At 37.1% G+C, this 14997-nt stretch overlaps 1 protein-coding gene across 1 annotated transcript in view; it reads left to right on the plus strand.

The window, feature by feature from the left end:
* The window catches only part of ZCCHC4 (zinc finger CCHC-type containing 4), a 58507-nt gene that overhangs the window by 27400 nt on the left and 16110 nt on the right, over positions 1-14997 (plus strand). Inside the window, exons 6-8 of the mRNA XM_068975566.1 lie at positions 5717-5789; positions 11163-11313; positions 13069-13169. Coding sequence (XP_068831667.1) covers positions 5717-5789; positions 11163-11313; positions 13069-13169 — 325 coding nt within the window. The remainder of the gene's footprint in view (positions 1-5716; positions 5790-11162; positions 11314-13068; positions 13170-14997) is intronic.

The following is a 14997-nucleotide window of genomic DNA, read 5'->3' on the forward strand; positions in this document are numbered from 1 at the left end:
AATTGTTTATCGTTTTGGAGAAATGTCTATTCAGTCATTTGCTCAATTTTTAAAATTGATTATTTGTCTTATTGTTGAATTGAAAGATTTCTTTAATATATTCTGGGTACTAGACTCCTATCAGATATATAATTCGTAAATATTTTCTCTCATTCTGTGAGTTGTCTTTTCACTTTTATGTAGTCAAAAGTTATTCTCTTTTCTTTGGTTGCTTATGTTTTAGGTGTCATACCAAGAAACTATTACCTAGTCTAAAAGCATGAATATTTACATTTGTTTTCTTCTGAGAGTTTTTAATTTTTAGTTCTTACATTTAGTTAATTTTGAGTTAATTTTTTAGTATGATGTGAGGTAGGGGTCCAGTTTCATTCTTTACATGTGGATATCCAGTTGCCTTGGCACCATTGTTTAAATGATTATTCTTTTCCCATGGAATGCTCTTGGAACCTTATTGAAAACCACGTGACGATATATCTGTGGATTTATCTGTAGACCTTAAATTCTGTTCCTTTTATTTGTGTCTGTCCTTATGCCAGGCCCATGCAATCTCAATTGTTGTTTTGTAGTGAGTTTTGGAATTGGAAAGTGTGTATCTTTCAACTTAATTCTTTTTTGAAATTATTTTGGCTTTTGTGGGTTTATTGCATTTCTGTATGAATTTTAGAATTACCTAGTCAGTTTTCATAAAAAGCTAGCTGAGCTTTTTGTAGGAGTCACATTGAATTTGTAGATCAATTTGAGGGGTTGTTGTTTAGTTACTAAGTCGTATCCAACTCTTTTGTGACCCCATGCACTATAGTCCACTGGGCTTCTCTGTCCATGGGATTTCCCAGGCAAAAACACTGGAGTGGGTTGCTGTGTCTTTCCCCAGGGGATCTTCCTGACCCAGAGGTCAAACCCACATCTTTCCATCTTAAGTGTTCTGTTTCATGAATATGAGCTATCTTTCCATTTATTTAGCTCTTCTTTAATTTCTTTAAACAATATTTTATAGTTTTCAGTGTGCAGGACTTGTACTTCTTCTGTTAAAGTTTTTCCTAAACACTTCATTCTTTCTGTTTTTTTTTTAAATTAAATTTTTAAAAAATTTTATTTTGTGTTGTTCATTGCTCATGCCCTGATTTACTTGCTTTTTTTTTTAAGTTGCAATAAAATATACATAGTATAACATTTACCATGTTAGCCAGTTTTTTAAATATACCATTCAGTAGTGTGAAATAAGTGAAGTATATTCACATCAGTGTGCACTGTTCTCCAGAACTCTTTTTTGCATCTTATCTGATTTACTAGTATTATTTTTTTAAGTTAATCATTGTCACATTAATTTTTAAAAATTGCTTCAAAAGAAATTCTAAGTCTTATTACTGGTTTACTTTTAACTTGAAAGATTGATATTGTACTTTGACTCTTTTGCCTTAAATGCCATACCTTGCAGTTTCACCTTTCTTGAGCCTATAGTTAAATCCCCTGGTCTAAGTAGGGAGTAGGTGATGTAGATAAAGGTTGTTTTATAACCTATGGAACACACAGATGCTTTTTTCTTTCTGTGTCGGCAAACCTCTGTGTGTGTTGCAAACAAAAGCTGAAGGTATTGAACTATGGTCTCCTGGCTTAGCTTCTTTGATAGCTACTCTTATTTTTGAGTCAGTTCTGTAAAAGGTCAACATTGAGTGCTAAGAGAGAGCCGGTTTAATTGAAATATGTTACTAGTCAGAATGAACTCTGCCTGTTGCCTGTATTTACATTATGATGGAGTGTGGGGTTGGTTCACATTTTTCACAGAGACCACAATTAAATCAGGGAAACCTTCCTGTGTAGTATAGTGTGGCAGTAGATAGTTCCTTTGGCACTTTGAATTTGGCTTGTTGTTGCCCTACAGAAGGTCTTTGCAGAGCTGCAGATCCCTCAACTCTAGGGATCTGTGTATAGTGCTGTAAATGTTCTTTCCTTTCCGTCCCGCCCTCCTTCCATTTATTTTTGCCTGCACTGTGTCTCTGGGTTGGGCTTTCTCTAGTTGCAGCAAATCGGCATCTTATTGCAGTGGCTTTTCTTGTTGCAGAGCACAGGTTCTAGAGTGCAGGCTGAGATGTTGTGGCTCGCAGTCTTAGTTGCCTTGTAGCGTGTCAGATCTTCCTGGACCATGGATAGAATACACGTCCCCTGCATTGGCAGGTGAATTCTTAACCACTGGACCACCAGGGAAGTCCTAAATGCCCTTTTCTGAACATCTAAGATACGAACTTCATAAAGAGATGGAAATACCAGATCACCTTCTGTGTCTCTTGAGAAATTTCTGTGCAAGTCAAGGAGCAACCGTTAGAACCGGACATAGAACAATGGACTGGTTCAAAATTGGGAAAGACGTATGTCAAGGCTGCATACTGTCACCTGGGTTATGTAACTTATATGCAGAATACATCATGTGAAATGCCAGACTGGGTGAATCACAAGCTAGAATCAAGATTGCCAGGAGAAATACCAACAACCTTAGATGTGCAGTTGATACCACTCTGTAACGGCAGAAAGCGAAGAGGAACTAAAGAGCCCCTTGATGAAGGTGAAAGTGGAGAATGAAAAAGCTGGCTTAAAATTCAGCATTCAAAAAAAGAAGATCATGACATATAGTCCAATCACTTCACAGCAAATAGATGGCGGTGGGGGAGTGAAAACAGTGACAGATTTTATTTTCTTGGCCTCCAAAATCACTACAAACAGTGACTACATGAAATTAAAGATACTTTCTCCTTGGAAGAAAAGCTATGACAAATCTGGACAGTGTTTTAAAAAGCAGAGACATCAGTTTGCTGACAAAGGTACATATAATCAAAGCTATGGTTTTTCGAGTAGTCATGTATGTATGAAAGTTGGACCATAAAAAAGGCCGAGTGCCACAGGACTGATTCTTTTGAATTGTGGTGCTGGAGAAGACTCTTGAGAGACCCTTGGACAGCAAGGAGATCAAACCAGTCAATCCTGAATATTCATTGGAAGGACTGATGCTGATGCTGAAGCTGAAGTTTCAGTACTTTGGCCACCAGATGCAAAGAGCTGTCTCACTGGAAAAGACTATGATGCTGGGAAAGATTGAAGGCAGGAGAAGAAAGGGGTGACAATGGATGAAATGGTTGGATTGCATCACTGACTTGATGGCCATGAGTTTGAGCAAAGTCCAGGAGATAGTGAAGGACAGTGAAGCCTGGCATGCTGCAGTCCATGGAGTTGCAAAGAATCAGATGTGACTTAGCAAGTGAGCAACAAGAAAAAGAAGATATGAAGTTAACATTTGCTAAGATGGATTTCTGTATGCTCCAATTTTAGCATGAAAGATGTGAAATTCTGTTTGGCAAACTACATCCAAATAAAGTTATATCAAAAAGCTGAATTTCTTAGGTTCATTTCGTGAACTAATTTTATTCAGCTCTTGATTACATTTCCTGTGTGTAGAACATGTTTCATACTTGGTAACTGGCTCTCATTTAAAGAGAATGAATGGCCAAATTAAATGGATGTCCTTTTGAGCAGTTTTCAAGTGTATGCATTTCTGATTGGTTTTGTTTGCGTTATTCAATGGAGAGAATAATTCTTTGTGGCCAATTTCATTTTAAGAGGGTAATGTTGAGTGAATTTTTGTAATTTAAAATATGAATAATTATGCTCCCTTATTTGTGTTTGATGGAAGCTTAGAGCTGAAACCTTGGCTTTTTTCTCTCTCTGGCTCTGCCCACTGCTACTGAGAACATTTTGGACAAGTATGCTGTGCTGAATTTTATGTAAATAACATTTTCTTTTTTAATTAAAAAAAATAGCTATTGCATTGTGAAGCAGTGAAAAAAGTAGAGGGCGGTAGAAATAAATACATTTAAAAAGGGATTGTATTTTTCGCTTGCTCACACGAAGCAGTGCAAGGGAGAACACCTCAATGATGGTTGATCTACAGCTGTACTAGTCTTAATATATATGTAAATTAAATAATTGATATGGATATATTATCAGCTATTTGGGATTTGGTTAAAGAGGAAGACATTTGTTAAATAATGGTAATTGACATTGTCACACAGTTTTTGGAGTATTCCTTAGGTTACAGTGTATAGTTTAAATATTTTCTGTTATTTAAGCCTTCTGTTTATTTCTTCAGTTTAAATTTATGTCGGCAGATGTACTAACAGTATCTTAAATGATATTAAGGGATATTGTATTGAGAATGGTGGACAGATGTTCTTTTGTCTCCACAGAATAAGAGGAAATGGGTTTAGATTACAGGAGGAGAAATTTTGGCTGGACATAAACCTAATTCCTTAATATTAGAGACATTGAGACATAAATCTTTATAGCTGATATTTATTAAAATAATGATACCTGAAATCTCAGTATATGCTTTATAGCTGGCATTGTATTAAGCACTTTACATAATTATCTTATGTATTCTTACCTAGTCCTATGGGGTAGAAATCATTTTCCCATTTTGCAGATGAAGAAACTGGGGCTTAGATAGGTAAAATAACTTACTAAAGTTATACAGCTAGTAACTGAGAGACTTAAGAGTTTGAAACCATGCCCCCTGACTCTCGAGCTGTACTCTTAGTCACGGTGTAATAGAAAGAGGATAAACTAGGCTTGTCCGTTGTATTAAATACTCAACATGGTTGGTGATCATGCAGATGGTATTAAATAACTGTGAGTAGACGTAGAAGCAAAGAAGTGCCTCTATCATGATTTGGTTAAAGAAGTTGTATAAGTAAGTATGTGTCCATGATTTTTTTCAGTCTTTCCCCTAACTTATGTGTTCTGTAGAAGGATGGTGTGGTCCTGTGTGAACTGTTTTTGACAAAACTATGGAAGTTCAGAATCCTATTGAAAGAGGTTTCTATATTACACAAAGAAAACCCTCAGAAGTCAGCAAGAAAGACATTAAGACCCATAGACATAAATGGGGAAAATAGAGATAGGCAGTACAAATAAAATTAAGGAAGAAAGAAATTTCAGTTTTGTAAGAAATCAAGTAAATGCAAGTTTAAGCCATAAATCTGGTATGAATCAAAATTTGCCTAGTAAATTAGTAGAAATTATAATGTGTTAATACCCAAAGCTGGTGTTCCCATTCATTAGTGATTGCATTTTAAAGTAGTATGTTAGAAGAATAAAATGATTCAATCAGTAAATAAATATCCTCTTTCCTGGCACTAATTCAGTAAATATGAAATGCACATAAATTCTTTTTCTTATGTATTAAGAAGCATATTTTATTAAGCTAATTTGCAATAGACAAAAAATACTCTGTATTAAATACCTTTTTTGTTAGCCACAGAAGAAAATAACAGCTATTGAGCAGAAATGTTGATTCAGTATTTTCCTTAACATTATTAGGTATGAGAGACATTTAAACTGCCAAACCGACTCAAGCTTAAAATGCATAATAATCTATCAGGAACATAATTATTTATTTATAATCTTCTGGTCCATAGGAATATGTGTGTTTTTTGTATATGAGTTTTCTCACTGACTTATTAAAACTTGGGGCCATAATTTAAGTTTGTTATTCATCCACTATTGTTAGCTTCTTGAGGTTTGGGGAAAGTATTCTTTATTTCAGAAACTTGAAGGATGATGAAATTGATTTTATTTAAGGTGTGATTTCATAATTTTAAAATTTAGTTTACATTTATTTACTATATAGCTGTGACCAGACAAATAACTACAGTAATAAATTATTTTACAGGTATTCACAGTTTTATATGGAAGATAGTTTTTGCCATTATAATATGTTTAACCATCACTTCTTTGATGGAAAGGTAAGAGTTATGACCATTATCTCTTTCTTCTTTCTTGTATTTCCTTCATTATTTTTCTACAGTCCCTCAAGAGCAAATGGTGGCTGTTCTTCCATTTATTGATATTTACTTTTGTTTGTTCACTGAGTGTTATCAAGCATCTAGGGGTGATCATGTTATTCACCTTTCATGCTTTTCACTGCTTCTTGGGTAAAGACCTACTTTCTCAGCAAGACCCATGTAGCCTTGTGAGATTTGACCCTGCCGCCCTCCAGCCTGTCTTCTTTCCGTTCCTGCTTTGCTGTTTGTATTCAGGGCGTGTGACATTCATCTCAGGCTGGCCTTTCCATCACAGGGGCTTTTGCCATGCTGTTCCCTCCTTCTTCCACTCCCTCTTTGCCCTGTTAATTTCACCTCATCCTTCAGAACCCTGTTCCAAGTTCCTTTCTCCAGCTTCCCCTACCCTCAGACAAGGTCAGGTTCTCCTTTGTAGATTACAATACTGTAATTAAATAATTCTGTGGTTAGTTGTTTGATGTCTTCCTCTCTGGTAAATTTCATGTCCTAGTTAAGGGGATTTATGGTTTTATTAAGCTAATCCTTAAAAAATAGACAGTGTCAGGAGTTAACCCCAGTCTGTGAACTCTAGGTGATAATGATGTGGCAGTTTAGGTTCATCTCTTTTAACAGATGTCCCACTCCGGTGGGGGATATTGGTAACGGGAGAGGGGTAGGAGCAGGGGGTATGTAGGATATCTTTGAACCTTCCTCTCAGTTTCACTGTAAACTTAAAACTGCTCTTAAAAATTAGCCTTAAAAAAAGGAGAGTGGCTTAAAAAAAAAAACCTTCTTTCAGTATGATGTTAATAATGTCCTTGTGAATAAACAACATAGCAAGAACTGATATTTCTACTCTTGTTTTGAACTCTTTGTTAGTCCCATTACAGAATAAAATCTGTAACCAACCAAGTAATCATACCTGACAGAAGGCTGGCCTAAAATATTTGAAATTATCAGGACTACCTGAAGCATATCCACACATGTGCTGGGCTGTGCTGTGCTTAGTTGCTCAGTCATGCCCAACTCTTTGTGACCCCATGGATTGTAGCCCTCCAGGCTCCTCAGTTCATGGGGATTCTCCAGGCAAGAATACTGGAGTGGGTGTCATGCCTTTCTGCAGAGGATCTTCCCAATCCAGGGATCAAACCCAGGTCTCCCACATTGTAGGTGGATTCTTTACTGTCTGAGCCACCAGGGAAGTCCAAGAATACTGGCTGAAGTGGGTATCCTATCCCTTCTCTAGGGGATCTTCCCAACCCAGGATTGAACCGGACGTCTCCTGCATTGCAGGTGTATTCTGTACCAGCTGAGCTATAAGAGAAGCCCATGTCCATACATATATGCATATATATATATATTTTTTTTAAATGGTGAACTATGCTTAAGTATATATTGTGCTTTAAGATATTAACTGACAGGCTGAAAATCAAGAAGACCAAAAGACCTGTGCATTGAGGAAATGAAAGTAGATTCTAAATTGTTGGTTGGGATTGAAAAGTGAGTCTCCTGATTTACTAGGTATAGCCAATGAAGTACTCCTTCCATCAGAATCACTTTAGCATTGGGATACACATTCTTCAGCAGTGAAAGCTATGAAAACCAAGTATTGAAGTAAATAGCAGTTACAATTAGATGTATTTCACTGTTTCCTGAAGGGCTTATGTGGTTGATAATCACCAGAATTTGAGGACTGATTAGATGAGCTTTAAGGAAAACAAGAAATTGAAAAATCACTTGACAGTAGATCAGGAGGGGCTTTTCACCTTAGACAGTGACAGTAGGAAAAGGAGAGGAAAGAAGTGGATTCTGAAGACATTTTACTGATGGAAACCAGCAGACTTGCTGTAATTACTATGTGTACACATGTCAATTATACCTCATTTAAAAAAAAAAAGATGACTTGGTGATACCTGTGCTGGGGAAGAGATCAAAGATACCATGGGGCCATGACCTGGGTTCATCTTTCATTCTTCAAAACACAGAGTGGGGAAGTTTGTAAGTGACATTTGGAAATGTTGAGTTTGTGGGGCTGGCAGAACACTGCCATGCAGGTGTCCAGTGTGGCATCTTGGAATTGTGGGGCCTGGAGCTCAGGGGTGCTGTCAGCGCTAGTGACACAGGTGAGGGAGTAACTGAGCTTCTGTTGCTGCTTGATGCTGCAGTAGTGGGTCAGGTATTCATTTATTTGTTCTTAATACTAGACCATGACTTTGCTTTTTATTCTGAACCATAAAGACGAGTAAAATTACATTTAAATACCTAACAGTTGGCCAGCAATTTTGTATATTTCAAGAAAATAACAAATAATTAGCATTTCTCTAGGAAATTCTATGTAAGTTTTATTGAGAGTTTATAGAATTAGCTTGCAAGTTTCTAGAATAACCGTTGGAATCAGCTGTAAAGACTGAGCTCCATGTTTTCTTTCCTAGAAGAAAACAGTCATCCAACTCAGGCTCTCCTTTCTCTGTGTTTTAGGAGCAGCCTCTAAATAGCACTGCAGCTGTAGAGAATGATCTGTAGAAAACTACTGTTTAATTATTTTATTGTCTGCCCCTTTTCTACCTACTTGGAGTCAAGGTTTTCAGTAGAGATTACCATCTAATAATCGATCACTAAAGTATTTAAGTGTCTGCAAGGTGCCTGTCTGTGAAGGCATATAAGCCTTTGAGGCACCAAATGCCTTTGAGGATCTAAGCCTCTGCCACTGCACAGAAGCTCTCCACAGTTGACTGGATTAAAAAGCAGAAGTTTCCTGCACAAGATTTTTTTCATAACAAATAATATAGTCTCTTGAAAAATAAAAAATGTCATGCACCTTAATGGTTAAGGTGGTTAAAGTGTGTATAGAGGGTGCCTATTTAAAATGCCAGCTACTGAGATAAAAGAGTTAAGTTATTGTCAGCTTTGGTGGCATACACGAGTGTCTTATTTCCGCCTTGTTTCCTAAGGTGATCAACCTTAGGACCCTCAGCCCCTCAGAAGAGTACACCCCACCGTTGATTCTTACCTGGAAAGATACTCTTTAATGTTTTTTAAAAATTTGGTTAAATGTTCAGGCTTTGTTAACATTTTTTTTTTCCTACTTATAACTCTTAGGGATTTGAAGGTTTTTCAGTAACATCATCTGCAATTTTAGTCCTTGATCGTGTAGGCAGGTTAGGGAAGTGCCAGGTAGCACCTGAAAAATGATTAACCTTCTTGACACCATCCTTTGCTGTAGTACTTCCAGGAGGAAGTTAATACTTTGTTAGAGAAAAGGGAATGGGGTATTGTGATTTTTCCTTTCTTCAATTGGGTCTTCTAAGTTGATTTAATAGTAGAACAATATATATTTTATTATAATGTACATATAGGTTTATTAAAGTTCAAATGCCATTAAACTTTAAAATCTTCTACTGTTTTGTATACTAAAAGTGTTGATTTGCTTTTATAGATGAATACTTGAAAGCTACTACAAAGTCAGTAGACTGGAGCTAGTATTATAGGTCTGTCTCTTGTTGGTCTTTCCAAAAGCAAAAAAGGGATAAATATACTGGACAGTTTTTAATGTTAACTTTGCAGTCACTAGTTCATTTGAGTTCAGTCGCTCAGTTGTGTCCAACTCTTTGCAACTCCATGGACTGCAGCACGCCAGGCCTCCCTGTCCATCACTGGAGTCTACTCAGATTCATGTCCATTGAGTCAGTGATGCCATCCAATCATCTCATCTTCTGTCATCCCCTTCTCCTCCTGCCTTCAATCTTTCCCAGCAACAGGGTCCCTTCAAATGAGTCAGTTCTTCGCATCAGGTAGCCAAAGTATTGGAGCTGCAGCTTCAGTATCAATCCTTCCAATGAATTCCTTTGCAGTGGACTGGCTTGATCTCCTTGTTGTCCAAGGGACTCTCAAGAGTCTTCTCCAACACCACAGTTCAAAATCATCAGTTCTTCGGTGCTCAGCTTTTCTTTATAGTCCAACTCTTATATCCATACATGACTACTGGAAAAACCATAGCCTTGACTACATGGACCTTTGTTGGCAAAGTAATGTCTCTGCTTGTTAAAATGCTGTCTAGGTTGGTCATAACATTTCTTCCAAGGAGCAAGCGTCTTTTAATTTCATGGCTGCAGTCACCATCTGCAGTGATTTTGGAGCCCCCCCAAAATAAAGTCTGTCGCTGTTTCCGTTGTTTGCCCATCTGTTTGCCGTGAAGTGATGGGACTAGATGCTATGATCTTAGTTTTCTGAATGTTGAGCTTTAAGTCAACTTTTTCACTCTTCTCTTTCACTTTTATCAAGAGGCTCTTTAGTTCCCCTTCACTTTCTACCATAAGGGTGGTGTCATATGCATATCTGAGGTTATTGATATTTCTCCCGGCAATCTTGATTCCAGCTTGTGCTTCATCCAGCCCAGCATTTCTCATGATATACTCTGCATTTAAGTTAAATAAGCAGGGCGACAGTATACAGCCTTGACGTACTCCTTTCCTCATTTGGAACCAGTCTGTTGTTCCATGTCCAGTTTTAACTGTTGCTTCCTGACCTGCATACAGATTTCTCAGGAGGCAGGTCAGGTGGTCTGGTATTCCCATCTCTTGAAGAATTTTCCACAGTTTGTTGTGATCCACACAGTCAGAGGCTTTGGCGTAGTCAATAAAGCAGAAGTAGATGTTTTTCTGGAACTCTCTTGCTTTTTTGATGATCCAATGGATGTTGACAATTACTAAAAACACTTTAGTTAGTTTGTTGGGAAAATATGTTAGTAACACAGTTTCATGGCCTGGATAAGCTTTGTTATTTGTGAACTTGCATTTATTTACTTTTCATTATTCAAATATGCCTGCCATTTACCTGGCATTCAAAAACACATGCATGTTTAACTGGTGATTTGTGGCTCATTAAATTGAAATTATGGTGGTGGACAAACCAGATAGGAAAAATATGTCTTATTCATCTTTGTGTCTCCAGTGTTTAGTACAGTCCCTGCTTCTGTTTGTTGAATTGAATTTAGCATTTTAGATAGTCTTCATGGATAGTGAGTTTCTCTCTTTTAGGTGACTAAATTTAGTTTTTTAATTTAACTATTTGAAATGTGTAGTCCTTGAATTTGCAATTTTATAAACCCATTTATCAAGGAACCTGAAGATAAAACCTTATGGGGCCAAATGAGAGAGGTTTCAGGATGTCACTGAGGGACTCTGGGCTGATAGGGTGGGTGAAGTTCAGGATGAAGAGAGAGACTGAGCCTAGTGCCTTCTCCTCAAAGTAGGGCGAAGTTCCTGACTCTAGTCCTGATTTATTTATTTATTTATTTATTTATTTATTTATTTATTTATTTTTCTCTGTTTATTCCAGGCTGCCCTTGAAGTGTGCAGGACATTTTTACAGGAAGATAAAGGTGAAGGAGTCATCATGGTGGCAGATCCTCCATTTGGTGGCTTGGTCGAACCTCTGGCTGTTACATTCAAGAAGTTAATTGCTATGTGGAAAGAAGGTCACAGCCAAGGTGTGTGATTTATTATTTACTGCAAAATAAACTTGTATATGCATCTACTTCCTGTCACATTTTAGCAGACCTTAGTGAATCAGAGCACTGAAAAAATATACATGCCTTGAGTTCTCTGTTGAAAAATAGGCTTATTTGATGATGACTTTATCATGAGATACACTTGGTTTTATTCTAATTATGTATTTGAAAAATGGCTCATAAGTAAAATATTTGATTTTGGTGGGCATAAGGAGGCATTATCCATGAACATTTAACAGAATATCAGTGAACTGTTGTCATTTATTTGCTATTTACTAAATGGCCACTATGTTCCAGATACTGTTTAGGTACTGGAAATGGAGTGGTAAATGGACACTTACCTCTGCCCTCATGGACCTTATATTTCATCTTCCAGAAGCCTTACCAAGAACTCTAGGATGGCACCTAGCCTCTGGGCCAAAGCTCTGAACTGTGCACAGATTTGTTTGGGAAGGCTGGCCATCAAGTAGCCTAGCAGTGACGCATGGACACCTGACTCTAGAAGTGGGTTAATGACTAGGGGATATTCAGCTTAAAGTGGCTTAGGACTTCAAAGTATTTTATATAATTGCCTAATTAGTCAGTTTAATCATTTTTCAGTTTCCAGCCTGCAAATTGATAAATATGAGTGTCAGGAATTAAGTGATCAAGCTTCTCCATTAATTGTGCTATATAAATAGTGTGCTTTGGGGATAGGATGCAAATGAAATCTGAAAAGTGACTCATAGTGCTAAGTATCCTACTTATTTTTGGTTCTGAGGTCTCCTTTTCAGAGTGGAAAAGTCAACTGTTGTTGGGGAAGCAGTAAAGAACCCTGTGGGCTTGAATTCGGTTCTACTGCTTATTAGCTGCAGTAAATTTGAACAAAGTGCTTAAATTTTGCAGCTTTGGTTTCCCCATCTATGATATGAGATTATTATATTAATATCTGACTCCAGGTATTGGTAAAGAGATAACATATAAAAAAGTTATATGCTCAGCCTGTATGAGATGTTCTGTAAATAATAGCTATGTCCACTGTCTCTCATAAAAATTAATTTTGATGGAATTGTTAATAAGAATCTCCCATGATTCAGAAAAGATGTATCCACCCTGAAAACTGGCATAGTGAGTTATGGCAGAGATAAGGATTCAGATCTAACGCCTTCTGCCTTCTGGTCCAGGAATCCTTCCACTGTGTCACAACAACCTTTGTGCTTCATAGTGAAACTCATTTTTTTTTATTTGTCACTTTTTAGGTAGTATCTTTGCCTTTACCTAGACCACAGTGATATGCATATAAAGTTAACTTTTATATACATACCCCATGTGAAAGTGAAAGTGAAGTCACTTAGTCGTGTCTGACTCTTTGCGACCCCATGGACTGTAGCCTACCAGGCTCCTCAGTCCATGGCATTTTCCAGGCAAGAATACTGGAGTGGGTTTCCCTTTTCTTCTCCAGAGGATCTTCCCGACCCAGGGATCAAACCCAGGTCTCCCGCATTGTAGGCAGATGCTTAACTGTCTGAGCTAACCCTGTGTAGCTGTGGTTAAATATACGAGAATGTTTCCATTGACTTTGGGGAAAAGTCAAGTTGTAAATGGTACTCTGGTAAATAGTCTCTCCTTTTGTATGATTTAAATGTATTGAAGGATTACAATTTCGCCCAATACCATATTTTTTTCAGTAACAACTCTCTTCTTTATGTTTTCTCTGACATCAGTTTTTTTCTTTTGTTTTTTCTGATCCATTAGATAACAGTCAGAAAGAACTACCCATATTCTGGATTTTCCCCTATTTTTTTGAATCCCGAATTTGTCAGTTTTTCCCAAGCTTCTGCATGCTGGATTACCAGGTATAGTAAATATTCTGTTTTCTGGCATGGTTGGGAAGTGGATATTCTGCTTAAATAAATATTCTGGTAGGACTATCCATCAGTTTTAGTAAATGCAAACACTATAAGCTATATGAGACACTAAAACTCTATCATATGTAACTTAGTGCAGTGGTTTCTGGTGTCTGTAATCTCTAGGGTGCCTATTAAAAATAAAGATTCTTAGGTACCAAAATAAGCCTACTAAATCAAAATCAGAGGGTAAAGCTGTAAGAAAAAAATATTTTACCAAGCTTCCCAGGTAATTCTGAACTCTGCCAGGTTTTGCATTAAATGATCTAATGTTTCACATCACCAGGAGAGTGGGCAGCACCCCAGGATCATCATTAACAGCATGGGATTTCTCCATTCAGAGGTGGTAGAGAAGTAAATCACTTTTTCTGGACACTTTACTTTGTTGCCCAGAGGATGCCAGGAGCTCCAAGGAGGGGTTTGCCCAAAGTTGTGTCGGAACAACTAGTGTGTCAGAGAAGCAAAGATGCTGAGGTGTGAGTGTGCTGATTCAGGGCACTGACCAGACCTTCTCCTTCACGTCCCTGCCATTCAGCTCCTCTGCTTTAGCGTCCACTCTCCTGGATTCATTTCCTTGAGTTCTGAGTTTAACCCTGTTGTTGCCATCACAGTGTGTGGTCAGCAAGTGGGCACTGTTTCTTCTTCTGTAATGACATTTTTCTGTTTGAGTTTTCTGAGCAGTTGACTAGTCTCTGATCAAGGCTTTTCAGCCCCCAAATTGTAAAAGTCTTCGCTAGTTGTTCCAAGCCAGCAGTTGATTCTTTTCTTTTATTAATTGAAGCATAGTTCATTTACCATACTGTGTTACTTTCAGGTGTACAGCATAGTGATTCAGTATTTTTGCAGATTATATCATATTATATGCTATTACAAGGTAACAGGTATAATTCCTGTAGCACTTGGCTCTAATCTTTGTACATCCTGAAGATGTATACTATTATGAAAATTATTTAGAAATAATGTGAGAAACAGTGTTACTAAAAATGAGGGCACAGATTCTACCTGTAATTCTACTCCAAACAGCAAATAGGTTGTTGAAGTAGAGTTGACCCTTGAATAACCAGAGGGTTAGGGGTGCAGTTGTAAATCAGTGTAAAACTTATAATTAGCCCTCTGTATTTGAACTTTCTCCAAATCTGTGGTTCCGCATCTGTGGATTCAACCAAATTTGTTTTGATAGTATTTACTATTGAAAAAGACCCATGAATAAGTAGACCCACACAGTTCAAACTTGTGTTGTTCAGGGGTCAACTGTATTCACTTCTAGTCTTCTCAGAAAATACTTTTACATATTTGTAATCATAGCAGATGAATATGAATTCTGCTTCCTTCATGGTGCCTTATATAAATGTATATTTTAAATGTAGCTATATAATCTTATTCTTTATTATTTCATTAATGGACTGTATTGTTATCCTCTCTTTTTTCAGACTTAAGAGGTTGCTTCCACCTTTAAACATCTTTTATTCATAGAATTTTTTTATATTGTATATAACTCCATTAAAATAAATTTCTAAAACTAAAATAGAATTACAAAAGTTACATTGTCAAGTTTAATGGACATTTTCATGGCTGTTGAACCACATTAACAGATTCCTTTCCAAAACTGTGTAGCACAAGTCATTTTAACCTTGATTTCTTGAGCTCTGCTTTAGGCAAAATCTGTTTCATAATTCTTCTCAAAGCTGGTTTACTTTCCTTTTTAGGGCATCCAGTTTTCTGTTGCTTGTCTGAAGGATACTTCTGCTGTAATATGGACACTTGCAATGCAGAGATA

This window comes from Capricornis sumatraensis, chromosome 7 (assembly GCF_032405125.1).
Source record: "Capricornis sumatraensis isolate serow.1 chromosome 7, serow.2, whole genome shotgun sequence".
In the NCBI taxonomy this organism is placed as follows: domain Eukaryota; kingdom Metazoa; phylum Chordata; class Mammalia; order Artiodactyla; family Bovidae; genus Capricornis; species Capricornis sumatraensis.